General features: G+C 46.2%; 2 protein-coding genes and 1 non-coding gene across 3 annotated transcripts in view; 1 reads left to right on the plus strand and 2 right to left on the minus strand.

The window, feature by feature from the left end:
- The window catches only part of SACM1L (SAC1 like phosphatidylinositide phosphatase), a 56967-nt gene extending 47676 nt beyond the window's left edge, over positions 1-9291 (minus strand). The window contains exon 1 of the mRNA XM_077859185.1: positions 9161-9291. Coding sequence (XP_077715311.1) covers positions 9161-9192 — 32 coding nt within the window. The 5' untranslated portion in view covers positions 9193-9291. The remainder of the gene's footprint in view (positions 1-9160) is intronic.
- A 258-nt stretch (positions 9292-9549) lies between these two features.
- On the plus strand, positions 9550-9622 carry TRNAR-ACG (transfer RNA arginine (anticodon ACG)). Its single transcript has one exon. It is a non-coding gene; the product is annotated as a tRNA-Arg (tRNA).
- Positions 9623-15179: 5557 nt separating this feature from the next.
- LIMD1 (LIM domain containing 1) overlaps positions 15180-18794 on the minus strand; it is a 70243-nt gene continuing 66628 nt past the window's right edge. Inside the window, exon 8 of the mRNA XM_077859186.1 lies at positions 15180-18794. Coding sequence (XP_077715312.1) covers positions 18657-18794 — 138 coding nt within the window. The 3' untranslated portion in view covers positions 15180-18656.

The raw sequence follows: 18794 nt of genomic DNA on the forward strand, positions 1-18794 counted from the left end.
TGAAAACATCTTCGGATGGGCAACATCTCAAAAGATAACCTTTCTTAGAAAGAAGGAAAGGCTTGTTTCACCAAAATGGAATAAATCAAGAGTTAGATCAAGAGAATCCAAAACAGGACAGAAGTAAAAAAAATTCTGATGAAGATATTGTCAGGGACAATAGCTACATGACAGGCCTAAAGAAAAGCAAGTACAGATTAAAGCAAGGGGTACAAGGTTCCCATAAGTAAATGTCAGAGAAGAAAATGAATTGATGGTTATCCAATGTGTTCGAGAGGAATTTTATTGCTGTCACACAGACTGAAGATGCATTAGCAAAAGGCCCATTAAAAAAAAAAAAAGGTCATGCAAATAAAAAGAAAAAAGGCACATTCCATTCCAGGAAAAGCAAAACATTTTTATAAGAAAATATACTACTGACTCATTTGAACTACATCTACATGAGCATAGCAATGTGAATACTGAATATCTTACTATAAATACACTGAAAGGAGAAGGGAGGAAAAGAGGGAGAGGTATAAAAGCTAAATTCTCATCCTCAGAAGTAAAAGTCACCAGATAACTAAACCTGAAAAAAATTCAGGAAACAGCAATACAAGCATGTTGTTCAGTAATGTGGAGTAAAGGGGTGTCTGGTTGGCTCAGTCACTGGAACATATGACTCAATCTCAGAGTTTTAAGTTCAAGCCCCATGCTGGGTACAGAGATCACTTAAAAATACAAAATTTTTAAAACAAAAAGAAGAAAGGAAAGAAAAGTGGAATAAAGTACCCGAAGAAATTGCTTATAAAGTTGAAAGTTGATGTCTCTGGGACAGTGGGAATTAGGAGCGCAAAAAGGTGCTCTTTTAATATAAGCTCTATGTATTGTTGACTTTTAAACCATATATAAGTATTATATTAAAATAAAAATAAAGTTTAAAAATGTGTTAAGTGGTGCCTGGGTGGCTCAGGGGTGCCTGCCTTTGGCTCAGATCATGATCTCAGGGTTCTGGGATCAGCCTGGCCCTGCAGGTTCCCTGCTCAGTGGGGAGTCTGCTTCTCCCCCTCCCTCTGCTGGACCTCCACCCCTCCTCCCCTCCTCAACAAAGGCTCTAGGACCGTTGCTGGATATTGCCTCTCCAGTCTTGCTGAAACCCAAGTTGCTGCTGCTATCAGCCTATTCTAATAATGCTACTGAGAACAGCTCAAGAACTGGAGCAATGAAGATTCAAACAGTGCCTGCCAGCTAATCAACATTTCTAAGAGTAATGTAAGAGATGACTCAGAACCCCACTAATGATCAGAGCAGGTGTCATCTCAACTCTGGAGACATCTACACACCTCTTTGTTGTCTTCCTCTTCCCACCACTCTTTAAATTGCCCTTCATATTGACCTGAAGTATATGCGTTTTACCCAGTAAATTGTATTCTGTAAATTTTATGATTCCCAGGTTTCATTTCAAAAGCCAGTGAAATTAACTTCAGCTCTCTAGCATTTACCATCATAAACACTTGAGTAAACCATTCAGTGGTGTAATTTTTGCTGGTGTGCATGGCTTTATTGTTATTTTTGTTTAGGGAGCTTCACCAAATAGGCTGTCAGGTCTCTGTAGACAAGGACTCTGCTTCTCTGTTCTCCTTGGTATTTCTCAGACAGCAGAAGCTCAATCAATATTCTTAGAGAATATAATATAATCAGTCAGCAAATATCTACACTAAGTTGGATTTTCTTCTATGGCCCTTAACTAATGTTTTCTTTGGCTCAGTGACAGAATAAAAAGGATTTAAAAACTGTTTCCCTTTCTCCCAGCTAAGGAAAGATCTTGGTAGGTCAAACACTGGATTGGAGAGTAGGGTGTAACTAACAAGAGGGAAAAGAGCAAACAGGAGTGGTCTCTGGTTAGATAGCCTACAAAAGTGTCACTGGTGCCAATTTCTGCCTGGAGCTTTTCAAAATTAACCAGTGAACAGGTTATACTGAGTTCTCAACATAATAAATACATGGAAACCAAGACAGAAGACTCAATGATGATCAAAAATCTGGGAGAAAATATTTTCTCAACAGACAAAAGAATGGCCATCCACTGCTCTGAAGTCTCTCATTTCATTAAACTGTCCCACATTACTTTTTTTATGAAATAGATTTTAGAAGTTAAGACAAGGAGATTCCATCCAAGAAGATTATTTGGTCATTAACTATGCTGTTGATATCAAGTCCCTGAAGTTCAAAATAATATCGCACAGTAAAAAGAGCTCTGGTCCTAAATGAACTGTCCAGCGAGGTTATCCAAATCTAATAGGCATGAGCCATGAACTCAAACCAAACAAGATTACGGTCTCATTTCTCTCCATTCTGAGTTCTGCTTTCTGTTAAACAGATACAGACTCTGGGAGATACATCAAAATAGCAGAATATTTAAATAACAATTATTTCCTACTCTGACTACTTTCATTTGGTAGTAAAGATTGCTGATCAAGTATGAGATAAAAAGGAAAATTCAGAAGACTAGGAGCTAATAAACTCATTGTGGGCAATTCTGACTATTATTCTTAATAGAAATGCACTTAATTGCACAGCCACTTGGGATTCAGTAGCTCTTAAGAGTGCTTTTTAAAAATTACCCTTGTCAAATTTTTAGAGAAGCAATATATTTAATTATAATACAAACACAAAATTTTTTTTCAGAGTTGGCAATTATGATCTTCTAGTGTCTGAAAACATCCCTTTTCCCCTCTATGTAACATTTACATCGCTAGGAAACAACTAACCTCTTCAAAATCCTGTCACATCCCAAGAGCAAAATGAACCCACTTAAAAAGTATTACTATTTGCTGACCCCACACCCACTACAAGGGCTATTATGAAAAACAAAACAGAGAATAACGAGTGCTGGTAAGGATGTAGAGAAACTGGAATGCTGTGCACTGTTGGCAGGAATATAAAATGGTGTAGCCACTTGGACAAACAGCATGGCAGTTCCTCAAAAAAAAAAAAAAAATAGAATTATCTGGGGATCCCGGGGTGGCTCAGCGGTTTAGCCCCTGCCTTTGGCCCAGGGCGTGATCCTGAAGACCTGAGATTGAGTCCCACATCGGGCTCCCCACAGGGAGCCTGTTTCTCCCTCTGCCTGTGTCTCTGCCTCTATGTGTGTGTGTGTGTGTGTGTCTTTCATGGATGAATAAATAAATAAATAAAATCTAAAAAAAAAAAAAAAAAAAAAGAATTATCTTATGATCCAGCAATTCTACCCTAGGGTATATGGTCAAAAGATGGAAAGCGAGGTCTCAAAGAGATATTTATACACCCATGCTCACAGTAGTATCATTCTCAACAGCCAAAAAAGTGGAAGCAACCTAAGCACCCACTGACGGATGAACAAATAAACAAAATGCAATATATACATAAAATGGAGTATTGTTCGGCCTTAAAAAGGAAATTCTGACACATACTATAACATAGATGGACTCTGAGTACATTATGCCAAGTGGATCGCAAAGGCACAAATACTGGATAATTCCACTTCTATGATGTACTTAGAGAGTCGTCAAATTCACGGAGATAGAAAGTAGAACGTTGGCTGCCAGGGACTAGGCGGAGGAGGAAGGGAGAGTCGTTTAATGAATACAGAGTTTCAGGTTTGCAAGATGAAAAGAATTTTGGAGATGGATGACAGTAATGGTGGCACAACAATGTGAATTGAACTGGAGCTTACAAATGGTTAAGATGATAAATCTTATGTATATTTTAGCACAATTTAAAACAGTATTACCATGTGCACAGAAGCATGTCAACGGTCATGGCACAAAACTAGCAAAAAAAAAAAATCCTCGAAAATCGTGCAGCAAGAATTAAATCAAAGTTTTAATAATCAACCCTAACCTATCTCTGGTTCAAGACATACAGAAATAACACTTTCCTAGACCCGGCTAGCAAAAAATAAAAACCCAGACAGTCAAGAAGGGTCCTCTGAGCCCACTATACCTATACCCAGAAGGTGCTACCACCAGCCCTCATCCATCCACCCTCTGGGTTCCAGGGGTTTCCGCCTCACTGAGCCACTGCTAGGGTATCTTTCCTACAGCCCAGGTTCATCCCAGACCACCCAAGAGCCCAACACAATACCAAACAGTTGATATTTCCAGGAAGCTAATGCACTCTAATTCCATCTTCTTCCTCAAAACACTGAGGTCCCATCTACTTCCTATTCTCTGCACATCCTAAAACCATCATCTCCAAAAACCAGATTCCTTCACAGAACCAAATCTAACTGCTACCTAACCTGAGGCTCTAATCCACAGTAAACTCCTCTAGGGGCCCCCAAGCCTTCCAAACAATGCCACTCTACCACACCAGTGTCCCTTGGTTCCCAATCAGCTTCAGGGTGCAGAAGAACCACCAGGACAGCTAGTTAAACATGAGGATTCCCAGGCCCCAACTTGATTTTTCACTAGGCCTCATGTGAAGCTCCGGAATATGCATTTAAAACAAGTGCAGTATGTGATCTGATGCAGCCCAGCCTGCAGCCTAGTGCAGACCCTCCAGCCTAAGCTACCAAGCCAATGAATATCTTGGAAATAAACTCTGCAGATCTGTGCCCAAATTTATAACCTTCCCTTCCCTCCATCCTTCCTTGCAAAGTGATGTGTGAATAAGCTGACTGTTGCTTGTACTGGACAGACCACATATGTCTTCACCACTGTGTAACTCCGTTTACGTCTGGTCAGGGTTGCATTGTAGCTGTCTCACTGACCTCACAGCTATGGCTGTCTTTGACCAAGAAAGGTGACTTCCTAACTGAAGAAACAAGGTTTCTTCAGAGGCAAGCTGCGGCCTTATACACTTTCTAAAGAATTTCCAGCTTTACACCTGTTTCAGCTAACCTTTTAAAGAGGGGAAGGCGAGGGTCCTTTAAATGTTTCCAATAATGGATTTCTATTGCACTTGTTTCATAATTTCAAATTTATCATTGTCTGACTTTATCCATGCCTACATAGGTAACTTAAAAAGAAACAAGGAGGGATGCCTGGGTGGCTCAGCAGTTGAGCGGCTGCCTTTGGCTCAGGGCATGATCCCAGGATCAAGTCCCACATCAGGCTCCTTGTAGGAAGCCTGCTTCTCCCTCTGCCTCTGTCTTTGCCTCTCTCTGCGTGTCTCATGAATAAATAAATAAAATCTAAAAAAGAAAAAAAAAAGGAAAAAGGAGTCACATAGATTATTCAGAACTGCCTGGATGTCTTAAAAGAATTTTAAATTCTAAACATATCGATATTGTTTTCTATATTAAAAATCCATATGGACATGTTAGCTATTTTCAAATATAAGTGACTCACTTCTATACCAGGCACATCCAAAGACTAAGGTGAAAGCAATCTGATAAGAAAAAAGTAATTTGAATAATGCAGTGTAATGGAAAGATCTCTGGACTCTGGGCCTGCTGTGTTCCAAGGCCAGTTCTTCCATGGCTTGACTGTAACTGTGGGGCCAAGGGCAATTATTCCCCTCTTCAACAATGATGGAGGATATACATCAACCTATGACTTCACAGAAGCATTAGAAAGACAATCAAATATGACTTAATGACTTAAGCTGCTGCTACTTCAAAAGAATATGTTCCAAATTACTCCAAATTACTCCAGAAAATTGTGTTTGTTTTGAAATGCTGGCTGTGGTATCTCTCCACTGGAAAGTTCATTTACTTAGGTGATTCACTGAGGATCTCTCTGCACAAGGCTTTATGCTAGGTACTGAGGACTAGAGAAAAAATTAATGTTAAGGTGTTTTGAATATGATCTACAATCTAGTGGGAGGGACAAAGCATATGCACTACAATGATTTCATCATTTCTAAGTGGCAAAATGAGTAATTCAAACAGTGCTATGGAAAGGGACCTGGGTGGCTCAGTTGGTTAAACACCTGACCCTTTTTTTTTTTTTTTAAATGAGCCATCCAGCCCTCCCAAAAGTCTGACTCTTGATCTCAGCTCAATCTTGAGCTCAGGATTGTGATTTCAAGCCCCACACTGGGCTCCACGCAGAGCCCACTTAAAAAAAAAAGGAGGGGGCCACCTGGGTAGCACAGTCAGTTAAGCATCTTGAGGCTTGGTTTTGGCTCAGGTTGTGATCTCAGGGTCAGGAGACTGAGCCCCACATCAGGCTCTACACTCAGCAGAGTCTGCTGAAGTTTTTCTCTCCCTAGCTCTTACCCTCCTCCCCTGCACACCCACTATAATAATCAATCTTAAAAAAAAAAAAGGCAAACAGTTCTGTGGATTGATCGTTCAACTTTCAGTCTTCCTGTCGCTGAAAAATGATACACTGCATATCAATCCTAAAAGACAGAAGGTGCAAGCCAGATGGACATCTGGTGTCCAGTCTCTATGACAGTAGAGTGTTATAGGGGCTCAGTGAAGGGAAAGATGTGGGGAAAAGGCTTCTCAGTGAAAATGAGTCTCTGTAAATTACACTGGGTATCTCATCTACACTCTCTTTCAATCGTTATAATAATTATATGAAGTAGGACCATTCTCTTTTCACAGATGAAAAACCAATTCAGAGGTTAAGTAACATGGCCATGATGCAAAGCAAATGACAAGGACAGAATTCGAATCGAAGTCTCTTCTGACTAAAAAAGTCTGCATCTCTCAGCTCTACCATGGGTCCATGATTGTGATCAGCATGTAAAGAGGGGAAGAAGAAAGCATTTTGATAGAAGGAACAAAATAAAATAAGCGGGAGGCTAAAACAGGGTGGCCAAGACTGGTGGAAGGGAGAAAGAATGCACTCAGCAGTTAGGGAAAAGGAGGTTAAGGGTTAGCTTAGAAAGAGGCTGGAATCCAGATGACTAAGAAATGTAGGTTCAATCACTCAGCAAGATGGAGCTGGAGATTTTAAGTAGGAGAGCAGCTGATAAAATCAGGGCATCAAAGAGGAAGGTGAACTTCATACAGGACAGAGGCGGCCTGCACATTGGTGACATAATGTAGAACAAATTATTATTTAACATCCGGAGCACTTCAATGTTGTGACACTCAGCAGTAGCAGTAGTTTTATAATAAATGATCAAACTATCTCTTGTATGGATCTTTCTTAAAACATTTCTAGGCACGTTTTTAAAAATGGATCCTACTAATTCTTACATGGGTCAGAAACTACTGCCAACTCCAAATGCATCTAAAAAAGAACACTGCTAGGGTCAGAGGCCGCATTTAAAAACCTTGAGCAGCATGCCTCAGAGCAGGAAGGGCCAGAAGGAAGGATTAAGAACAGAGATTCCAACTCACAAATTTCTTGGTAAGAAAAACAAAATTACAGAGAAGTAGGATCTTCACATTTACAGAGGCACTCAAAACTTTTCTGGGGAGGTGGGTAATAAAGTTAAGGACTGATAAATTAGAGAATGACTTTCACATAACCCCACACTTACTTTTTCACTCATAGTTTCCATTTCTACAAAAATCAATAGAAAAGCATCATCCCCACACGTAAGGGCCAAATTTCCTTTGTCTTTTATGGATATAGAGTTGTTTTGTTTTGGAAGGTTTGGACTGATGAGTTTTGTGTCTCCTTGGCAATATATAAGCAATCATGAGAATTCAAAAGTCTTCCATCCCTTTTAATCTGTGCCACAGGAAAATTCAACTGCATTTCATAACCTAACACTGAGGCGCATAAAGCCAAGGCTCCATATTGCTTAAACACATTTGAGACCTGGTGTGGGATCATATTAAGCCCTTCGGTGACTATCAGATAGTCAACAATAACCTAATTAGCCAGCACAGCACACGTGACACCGGCCCAGCCAGTACCCTAGTCAAAGACATTTTTGCTGGATTCATTCACCAGCAAGGTGATCACCTTGCAGAGGGAACTGGGAGAGAATCAGGAAACCTGGCAAGGAAAACAGGCAAGGAGGTGTGCAGCTGGGACTTTAAAAGACAATTACAGAACACAAAAGCGGCAAAGGAGTGGGCTGAGGAAAAAATAAAAGTCTTTTCTGCAAAATATTGCACGCCAAGTAGATGACCTCACTCCCAATTCTGCGCCTCAACTTCAAATTGAACCTTCCAGAGAGTTAAGTGAGTCTGAGGTTCCAGAGAGCATAGGAAGTGCCCAGACCACACTGTGATGTCCTCCGTAGCCCTACAAAGAGAAATATGATACCTCCACCTCTAGATCCCGAGGCATTTTAGCTCATTTAGGGATGGGTAAGTTTCCTCCAAACGACATTTTGCTTCTGAGGCCAAGGGCATTCTCAGAATGGGGCAGCCGGATTTTTCAGTCTGGAGGGAAAATATTAAACACAAAGCACAACAAAGTTAATTCGGAGACAGGAAAACCAAGGAGCTGATGGTAATGCTAACAGAAAACGCACCTTTAATTGATTCAGAACAAGCCCAAAGAACCTACAGATGCTAACTTTACCACTCGGACAACCAGAGCCTATCGCCCAAAGCCTCGAGAACTAAGCTTCAGGGAGAAGTCAAGCAGCAGTGGCCAAAATTCTCGAGAACGGCCTCTGGCTGTCAAGAGGAACCTCAACCTGCTTTGGGCTTGAGCTGTGTAATATTTAAAAACCACATAAATTCTTCAGGACCTCAAGAGTATACTAACTGTTCTTTTTTTTTTTTTTTCCTTTCTTTTCTTTTTTCCTGCATCCTACAGGCTGGCCAGGCAGGGCTCTGGTGCCCAGGGAAGGTGTGTCGATTTGTGCGTGGCCTCGAACGCGCGGTGTGCGATGGGTCCATTGAAACAAGAAAACACAAACAAGCCAACTTCTCCTTTCCCCTGCTAAGCAAATAAAGATGAATTTAGCCGCCGCCTCTCCAAGAAACCAACAAACCAACCAAGTGGGGGGGGGCGGGGAGGGGAGCGCGCCCCAGCCCGCCACTGCGCACGCCGCCCCGGCTCGCTGGGGCCCGCTCCGCAGCTTGGCGCTCCCGCGGCGGGCGCCGAGGCCGAGCAGGGCGAGGGGAGGCCTCCCAGGCCCGGGGCCCCTCCGGAGGGCCTCGGCGCCGCCGCAGCCGACCAGCTCCGGGAGCGCAGGGCGGGGACCTCGCGCCCGCCCGCAGCCCCGGGACTCCGGAGCCCCCCACCCCCCGCCCGAGGCCGCGGCCCGCACCTGCCGCCCCGCCCGCCCGCCGCCCCCTCCGCTCAACGGCCTCCGGCCCGCGGGGACTCACAGCTTCAGCCGCTCGTAGGTCGTCGCCGCCATCGTGCACCACCAGCTCCTTCTTCCTCTTTCCGGCCGCCGCGCTCGACCGATCGCCCCGCTCGGCGGCCGCAGCGCCCGGCTCGCCCCACCTCCCCCCTCGCCCCGCCCCCGTCGGCCCCCCGAGCGGACGGGAGGCGGCCGCGGCCAAACTTAGTGCTCGCGCGGAGAGCGCGCCAAGCAGCCGCGCGACGCGCGGATTGGAGCGCGCGGAAGAGCGCCGTGACGTTGCGGCCGCGGATTGGCGGAGCGCCTTGGGGCCGCTGTGCGCGGGCGGCGCCGCAGGCCGTGGCGCAGCGGGGAGCGTCTGGGCGCCGCGTCACGGGTGATGTATGTCGCAGCCAGGGCCGGGCCAGTACGGGGCCAGTGGCGCAATGGATAACGCGTCTGACTACGGATCAGAAGATTCTAGGTTCGACTCCTGGCTGGCTCGGGGTGCGCTTTTTGCCCCCGCTGAGCTTGATGTTACGGGGTCTCCCCGGGAAGGATTCTAACTAGAGTGTGAAGGGCTGGAAGTCTCGAATTTTACCGCCACTTTCCCCGAAATGTCATCTTCGGAGTCGTGCGAGGTGGTTTGTCGATTGCAGGAGCCTGGAGTCCCTGTAAGTGGGGTGCTTCCAGGAAGACACCCCTGAAAAGGCGGCCGGGGGTCCTCCTCCTGGTGACCCCGAGGCGCGGGCCCGGCGGAGCCGCTGGCCCCTGCCCCGGGGGCCGAGAGTCCCGTAAAGACGGGAAGAGCGGCGCAGCACGTTTCCCGGCACGGCGTGCGCTGCAGGGGTGCGGGCCTCGCAGCCCGGTGCTCGGAGGGGGCTCGGCGTGCAAGGGCCCGCTGGTCCCCAGGCCCCCCCGGGAAGCCTTAACACGTGCATGTGTCTACAGTGCGGTCACCCCCAGGGGATCTGGCATATTCGATTACGAGTGGCTCAGAGACCCGAGAAGTCTCCAAACCTCTGCGGAGAAAAGCGGACTCGAACCCGCTTTGAAAGGTGGCCTGGCCAAGCCGTGGGACATCGGACATCCATCAAGTCATCTCTCCAACAAGACTTTTTTTTTCTTCCTCCTGAGAAAATTCTTCACAATTTGTGAAATACAGAAAACTATTTGGAATAAAAATGTGAATTCCCATCCCAAGATCATTATTACTATTAATGATTCTTTTTTTCCTTTTAGATATTTTTGCTTCCACGCTTTTTAATAGGAATATACCTGCTCACGGAATTTTCCAAATTTGGGGTTGTACTAGAAAGGTCTTTGTGTTCCCATATTGTCCCTTTCGTCCTCTCTCTGAGATTTAAGGACATTGAATAAATATACTTTGAAGCTACCCCAGCCAAGAACTAGATCATTTTTAGCATTACCTTCTTTGGGGGAATTTAGGTTGTTGTCAGCTTAACACTTTTAAAGATAATGCTGTGTTGAATTATTCCTGATGTGCCTTATAAATTTCTAGATGTGGAATGATCAAATGGACATTTTTGAGACTTGGAACATATTTTCAAATGCCCTCCAGAAAACTAAAACCAACAATTCCATTAACAGCATCTGTTTTCTTTTTTTAAGATTTTATTTATTTATTCATGAGAGACAGAGAGAGGCAACGACAGGCAGAGGGAGAAGCAGGCTCCATACAGGGAGCCTGACGTCGGGCTCGATCTCGGGTCTCCAGGATCACATCCTGGGCCGAAGTCAGCACTAAACCACTGAGTCACCCGGGCTGCCCAACAGCATCTGTTTTCTTGCTTGCTAACCAACACAGTATCATAGGTTACATTATGATTTCTTAGCAATTTTCAAAAAAAAAAAAATTTCCTTTTACATACATGACTTAATGTATCTATAGTCTCTTGATATATGTATAATATTCAATTTTTCTTAGATTTATTAGAATACATAAAGGATATTAATTCTTTGGCTATCAAACAAATCACAGTCTTCTGGTGTATCATTTACCTTTTCCTTATGGTATTTTTGAGCCTAAAGTAGTTTTCACTACTATATATTCAAATTTAGCAATATTTTACTTTATGTTTTTTTCTATGGCATATGTGATCTTTTCACATTTTTGTGTGTTTGTATTTTTCCCATTTAGTCCATCTGTTGTTTATTTTTTGGTTCTCTCAGTGGAAAGATCAATTGAGTCTAACAGTCTGTCACTCTTATTGAGCAATTAAGAGCTCTAAACTCTGTTTGGACTCATTCAATCAATCCTACAACAATCCTATAAGGCAAGTTTAGTTAACCCCATTTTTACATCAGGAACTAAATTTGCTTAAGGTTATTGAGCAATTAGGCGGTGGAGCCTGGGTTAGAACCTGGGTATGGGGGCACCTGGGTGGCTCAATGGCTGAGCGTCTGTCTTTGGCTCAGGGCATGATCCCTGTGTGTAGGGATCAAGTCCCACACCAGGCTCCCCATGGGGAGACTGCTTCTCCCTCTTTTTTTTTTTTTTTCTCCCTCTAACTATATTTATGCCTCTCTCTGTGTGTCTCTCATGAATAAATAAATAAAATCTTAAAAAAAAAGAAGAAGAAGAAGAAGAACTTGGGTCTGGGCTCTTGACCTCAAAGCCATCCTGGTCTTGAGCTTGCTGTGCACAAGAGGGTGGACCGCATGAGTGGACTCAGGGTCATTCCCTATCTGGGCATGAATGACACTCACGTGTGCACCTCAGCCTTCAATCAGAAGATCTTATCTTTAAATCCTGATAATCCTTCAGCTCATCAGCTGTGAGCTCTTGGACATTTCCTCCTCTTTAATAAAAGGGGGATAGGAGTTGCAGCCTATCTCTTAAGGCTTTAAGAAAAGAATGCTTCCAGCTGAACAGCCACCGCCCTGCCGAGAGCTCCTCCCTGGACTCTAAACATATTCACCACAGAAAAAAGAGACACAGAGGTTGAACTTTTTTTGCCAGCTGTGTAATACAAGCCAAGGCCTTTATGAACACTCAATGAAAATGGAAACTAATCCAGGCAGAGACAGCCATTCTTCTGGGGTTTTAAAATGCCTAACAAACCAAAATCGGATCTAAGGAGAACAATGTTCAGGATAAGAAATCAGGCAAGGATAAGTGATATAAATTGACGTCTTTAGCCAAGTTTTTCCTATAGTGAAATTATATTACCTATGTAAATACAAATATAATTTTTTACGAAATCTGCCAAGGGGCCTCCCATGGAAGCAATCTAAGCTGCAGATGAGGTTTGTTGGTACCATCTCTGCTGCTCGCTTTTAGGTCCATGCTCCTCTAGGGAAGTGTGGCTCCCAAATGTAGCTCTTACATACTTTGGATCCATTCATTATGTCACATCTGCCTTTCTGCCAAGTCTCCAAATTGGGTGCATTTCCTCACTTCTCTATTACCAGCCTGCTGTAGGCCAGGTCCCACAGCCACCTGTCCTTGAAGACTTGGATCAGTTGTATATCAGGTGTATAACTGAGGGACGGAAGTACCTTAGGTAACCAGGGCTTCTCCCAAAAGTTCTACACCTCAGCAGTCACACACCTGGAACCTGTTCCTGGACCAGAACACTGGCTTATTCCCCCCACCCCAGAGTATGGCCTAGTTTGGTTTGTTTTTACAGGTCCCAATCACTTTCATATATGAAGCACTTCTGTTTTCTTTTTTTTAGATTTTTATTGATCTATTCATGAGAGACAGAGAGAGAGAGAGGCAGAGACAGGCAGAGGGAGAAGCAGGCTCCATGCAGGGAGCCCCGTGTGGGACTCATCCTCAGTCTCCAGGATCATGCCCTGGGCCAAAGGCAGTGCTAAACCGCCGAGCCATCCGGGCTGCCCAGGCCGCCTCTGTTTTCAATCCAAGGAAAATGCAAGCCCCACCGTTAGCCATTCTTTAAGAAAATGCACCTAATGATCCCGGGATAGTCTCCCATTCCACCTACAAAGTTTGTTGGACTCTGTAGTAAACTGAGTAATACCCTCCCACCAAGATGTCCATGGCCTAATCCCCCAGAACCTATGAATAGCTATTCCTACAAAGTAGAAGAGATTTTGCAGCTATGATTAGTTAAGGGTCTCCAGATGAGATGGGGATTATCCTAGCCCAGATGGGTGTGCCCAGTGTAATCTCACAGGTTCTCATAAGAAAGAAGCAGGAGGGGGAGAGAGAGGGGAAGTGGGATAACAAACTTCAAAGACAGAGCCACAAGCAAAGGAGTGTGGGTGACATCTAGAAGCTGAAAAAAGGACAAGGGATAGATTCTCCCCTAGCATCTGCAGAAGGAACTTGGCTCTGCTGACACCTTGATTGGAGCCCTATGAGGCCTATTTCTCCAGAACTGTAGGATGAAGAATCTGTTAAGCCACTAATTTGGTTATTTGTCCCAGAAGCAATAAGAAACCAATAGAGATGCCAGCAGAGAGCAGCGACAGGCCCCTCTTCCCCCTCACAATGAGTGTTTCAGGCTAGGTGGCTCTCATGAAGGAGTCCACTGAAGGACACTATTGCCCCCAGCAGCCAGAGTGGTGGAAACACTCCCTCTCGCTGAGACTGCCTGGGCTTGGTTTACTGGGTACTGAATGTTCAGAGAGTTACTTCACCCTTCTGTGACTCAGTGGTCCAGAAAATAGAAGATTATTAAGAATATGATCCTTAGTACCTAGTACACGGTGAGCACACAATAAATGTCAGCTGTCACTGTTGTTACTGCTTTAATCATGGAACCTAAAACCAAGCCAGATTTCCACACTGCTTCAGCCCCAAATGGCCCAAAGGCCTGTGCCGGCTAGCATCCACTCCTGACTGTGCCATCTCCTCCCAGCTCCAGGGCCAAGGATCTCACATGGATAGCCTGAAACTGGCAGTGATGGCAAGATTTACACCATAGAAACCAGCCAAAAAAAAACCAAAAACAAAAACAACCAGCCAACAGCACAGCACAAATCAGGGCCTAACCCCCACCTCCCACCCTAAAGCTGGGGTACCAGCACACCTGGGTCCAGGCCACCTTTCCCCCTTTTTGCTTATAGCATCAGGGTCACAGGCAAACGGCAGCCCACATTTGTAAAATCAGTATATGTGCTCTCATCATGTAAAAAGAGGTTGTATTTTCCAGTAAGACACCACTCCTGTCAATACCCTAGCTCTCAGCTTTCCCGTGTCCCTAGTACATCAGACCTGGCAGCCACAAGAGCTAACCCGAAGCCTGAACCAGCTCACGTACTGAGCAGTGAAAGGCAAGTCCCTGGACCACCGCACCCTTGCCCCCAGGAATTCCAAGCACACACTCAGCCCCTCCCTCTGCAAGGCCTGCCTTCCTGTGCGTGCTGGACTCAAACCCAGAGGGCCACTCACCTCTGGGATTCTTTGATCAGAGCCTCACTAGAAAAAAAACAACATACACAAAAGGAGACAAAGCGATCACCACTACAGCACCATGACCCTGTGTCTCAATATTTAGGACCCAGGTGAAGAAACTGCTGATTCTCGGAAGAGGATTCTCCAAGGGTTGTTCACATTCTTGCACATCGTGTGAGCTAGACTGCCTCAGTTCCAGACTGTCTCTTCTGGGATGCTGGCTGTAGTGAACGGTGTTGGGTGGCAGACACAGGCAGACACAGTGTCTCTCTCTGGAGCAACACTCAGGCAGGCTTACTGGTCAGTGTAAAACTGAGGTTCCCTAAGCTTGGGTGTCTTGTAATGCAGCCCAGCTGCATGCGGGCCACCATCTGGCCCTCTTCTTGGGAGCCCTCGTGGGATGAAGGCTCAGGGATTCAGTCACTTATGGCTGGTGCACATTTACCTTTCCTCTGTCTCTGACCTAAGAGTCTCATAACTTCCACCACGATCCATGAACCCACAGCATGTTACCCTATTAGCTGGGCAAGGGGGCTAAAATCTTGGACCTTTTGTAGTTTTGATGCCCATGTGTTCCCTTAAGGATCTAGAACTCTAAAAGGCAGCCAAATCCAGTTAGCAAAAAGCACTGTCTGCTTACTTCCACACACCCCAAAGAAAACCCAGTGAGCGTCACTGTGTTGGAGAACACTTTAATCGTCTACAAATTGATGCAGTTTATTGGCATGATATGTCGAATAATTTGATAGTAACGGTACAATTTTGAATAATTTCATAGTAACAATATTTTGAGTAATTTGACAGTAACAGTACAATTTTGAATAATTTTTATAGGAAAAGAGGAGATCTCAGAGGGAAGTAATTTCCCTGCACGGTGAAATTTTCATACATCATACGGGAATTTCCTACGTCTGTCCAGTTCCGGCTCGGAACGACAGCTAACGTGTTTTACTCACTTTCTTCTATTGCTTTTTAAGACTCATTTCAAATAACCTGGAAATGAGAATGGATTCCTGGCACAGAGGAGACTATAAAGAACTCGGGTTTCCTGGCAGACAGAGGTGGAACAAGTGGGGGTGTCCAGCCAACAAGGCCGGTCTGGAGTCCAGTCCCGCACACGTGGTTGGCGGCAGCGCCTCAGTGGCCCCGGCCCAAAGAGGTTCTGTCTCGGGCACTGACCACAGAGGAACGAAGTCCCGCTGCCAGGTACGGGCGATGACGCAGACAGGACCCAACGCCCTTCCACGGTGAGAGATGAACACATCACTCTTTGCCCAGCGCCGGGTAGGACAGTAACAGAGAGAAGAGCCGGCCAAACCAGGCTATTGGCTCTCCCAGACCCTGGCAGCTGTTGCGCGGCCTTCGCTGGGGGAAGGAAAAAACGAATGGCAAGACGAGGTGGGGGAGAGGGCTGGGGGCTGGCTTTGGGGTCTGCGATCGGACCGTAATTCTTGTTTATCTAAAGGCCAAGAGCTATCTAGGGAACTCAGGAAGGGCTATCCGCTCTACTTTTAAAAACAGACATATGCACCTGGGTGTACCCAGTGCTTGTGTTTTCTTTCTAGGTGCCTATAAATGCAACCCCATTATAATTCTGTTTGGCTAACAGCTTACAGAATGTTTAAGATGCCACGCAGGTGAACGTCTCCTCAGGGCTTTTAGCGCAAGAGCCTGAGAAACAAAACTCGCGTGAGATGCCTACCCGTGCTCTCTCCAGGATGCTGAAACAACGCCACTCGCCGCTCCAATTTCTAGGGCTTCTAGAAACTCTTATGGTTCTTTCCCCAACAGTATAAAACACCGTATCGGCAGATATCCAAATCACCTCCATCAAAGCAACTTAAAAACATTTCATTTAAAAAAATTAATCACAGATTTTTCTAACTAATTAGCTACCCAATTTGCAAATAAGTCCCTGCTTCTGACGGTTGCTCTCAGGCAATTTTCTTCACTTTTGCTGGACTTGCAAGTGGAGTCAAGGTGTCAGCAAGGCCAGGAATGTTCCTAGGTTGGCCAAGACAAGATGTATTGGCTGGCTTCACACGCCCACCAGCCTTGCCAGAGCCGAGCTGACAACTCTACGGGAAGAGGGGGGTTCAGCCCCAGGGTTCACTTCCCCAGCCCCATGCATCATCCACAGGCTCCTGGAGGCTCAACCTATGCAACGGAATCGATGGACTGAAGTGACATCTGGCCATCTAACAGAACGAACTTAAGAAAAACAGGAGACAACTCATGGTGCCAATTCTGTGCTTCTTATAGCAGCAGCTACCAGATGAAGCAAAACAGGGCCTCGAGCTGGAGCCGGGCCCCACTGAAAAGGCTGCTAGTCCCAAGTGCCTTGGGCTCTGCGGATCGCCTTCCACGGCCCCTGCTGCCCTGGGTGTGAGGTGAGGAGGCGGGGAGCAGATGCCAACGTGATGCCCCCGGACCCGGCTAGCAGCCATGAGCTGGCCCCTGCCTCCTGTGACAAGACATAGGCCAGCGGGCCAAGTGGGCAAATGTCAGCCAACCTTCTTTTTTATTTTTTTACACCATCTTTTCACTGAAATACCAGGAATTCGGACGTCTGGCCTCAGGAGGGTGACACGCAGGGCAAGCTATGCTTCCTGAGTACGCAGGTGGCCTTGATATCTTGCCAGCATGTGGCCCTCCCTCAGCCCTTGCCAGCGACCCTGGGGAACCAGCATGATGAAATGCAGCAGGGCAATAATGCCCATGTTTGATCTGATCTGCAGACAGCTGACCTTACGTTCGGGTTACAGGGACCTGAGCCACTGGAGTCTGGCCCACGTGGAGGCAGAAGCTCGTCACACACCAGCATGTGAGTTCAGTGTGATGGCCAGACGCCTTCTAATCTGCGTAGCTCGTATCCGTGAGGTATTTTGTGTGTGTGGAAGACCAAAAGTGGAGGCAAAGAGTTAAAAAAGAAGAAACAACAGACAAAAGCAGTGTACCTTATACCGCTTTCTTCACACGTCACGCCTGTGCCAAGAACTGGGTGAGGGAGAGACGTGGGAGATGAACACACTGATCTGTCCTGAGGCACCCACTCCTATGCTTCTTAGAGATCTCGCACACACATGCATGCATGCGCACACACACACACACACACACACACTCCCCGTGTGTAAGGGGCTAGCTCTCGGCATGTGGGCAGGATGGCCCAAAGCCCACTGATAAAGAAGCTGAAACAGGCATGGAGAGGTCCCCCACCATGTGGGATCCTGAGACCTGCCTTTGTGGGAGCAACTCCGAAGTCACAGACTCTCGAGAGCTCTAGAGGGAAACAGTGCAAACCAGTGGGCAAAGGAGGCCTGGTGCCTGCACCAAGACCTCGTCCCAAAGCACACTTGGCTAGAACACAGCAAATCTCCTTCGAGCTCCCAGCTGCCTTTAAGGAAGGGAGGATTTGCAGGGGTACCCTAAACACTGTCAGTGTATATCACAACAAAACCCCGTCTGGCTCACGTATTCCAAAACCTGGCTCTGGTTTACCCACTAAATTCTTCCTAAGATGCAGAGCACATGTCAGAGCTTCCCTCTTGTCATAACGCAATGAAAATTTGCAGCCATTCTACAGACGAAAGGAGTCTCTGGGGTGGAAGTCTTAAATAATGCTGTGTGTGTGTGTGTGTGTGTGTGTGTGTGTGTGTGTGTGTGTGGTGTGTCTGGGTGCAGTGTTAAATCATGTCATGGACGTGTACGGGGTGGGGGTAGTGTTTGGGTGCAGGTATTTTCCCAAGGGAGAGGAAAGGGCTGACTGTACTAGCAGCTGAGATCTCTCTGCAGAGGATACTGTGAAACATGCTCAGTGCAAACCTTCCCCCCTGAAGCCTGGACTATTCCCAGAGGGGCTGCAGGTGCGTGCGGTTGCGCTGCTGCAATGCCCTGTCGCCTGCCACACACTGCTGGAGCGTCTTCCTGAGTAACGTGATGAAGGCGTGGCGGTGGAGGAAGGCACTTGGCAAATACACATACCAGACAGGTAGGGCTCACCTCCCTGGTGAAAGGAAAGGCACCCCAGGCGTATGCAGAAACCCACCCCCCCCGCCCCACCTCCACCCCAGGGGCCACAGGAGCCAACAGGCAGATGTCTTGCTTTGCTGCCCTGGCTTCTCTTCTGCCGGGTGAGGTGTGCAAGAGGCTCCGGCTAGAAGCGGTGCTGGTGAAGAGCTGCAGATGAGGGGCTTTTCTCCAGTCTCTTGACATGGCAGGAGTGACAGAACAGGTGGTCTTCCAGGGGGTAGCAGCGGTGACCATCTTCGTCATTGAGCTCCAGACCGCAGTC

The sequence above is a fragment of the Canis aureus genome, chromosome 19, assembly GCF_053574225.1.
Source record: "Canis aureus isolate CA01 chromosome 19, VMU_Caureus_v.1.0, whole genome shotgun sequence".
Taxonomy (NCBI): domain Eukaryota; kingdom Metazoa; phylum Chordata; class Mammalia; order Carnivora; family Canidae; genus Canis; species Canis aureus.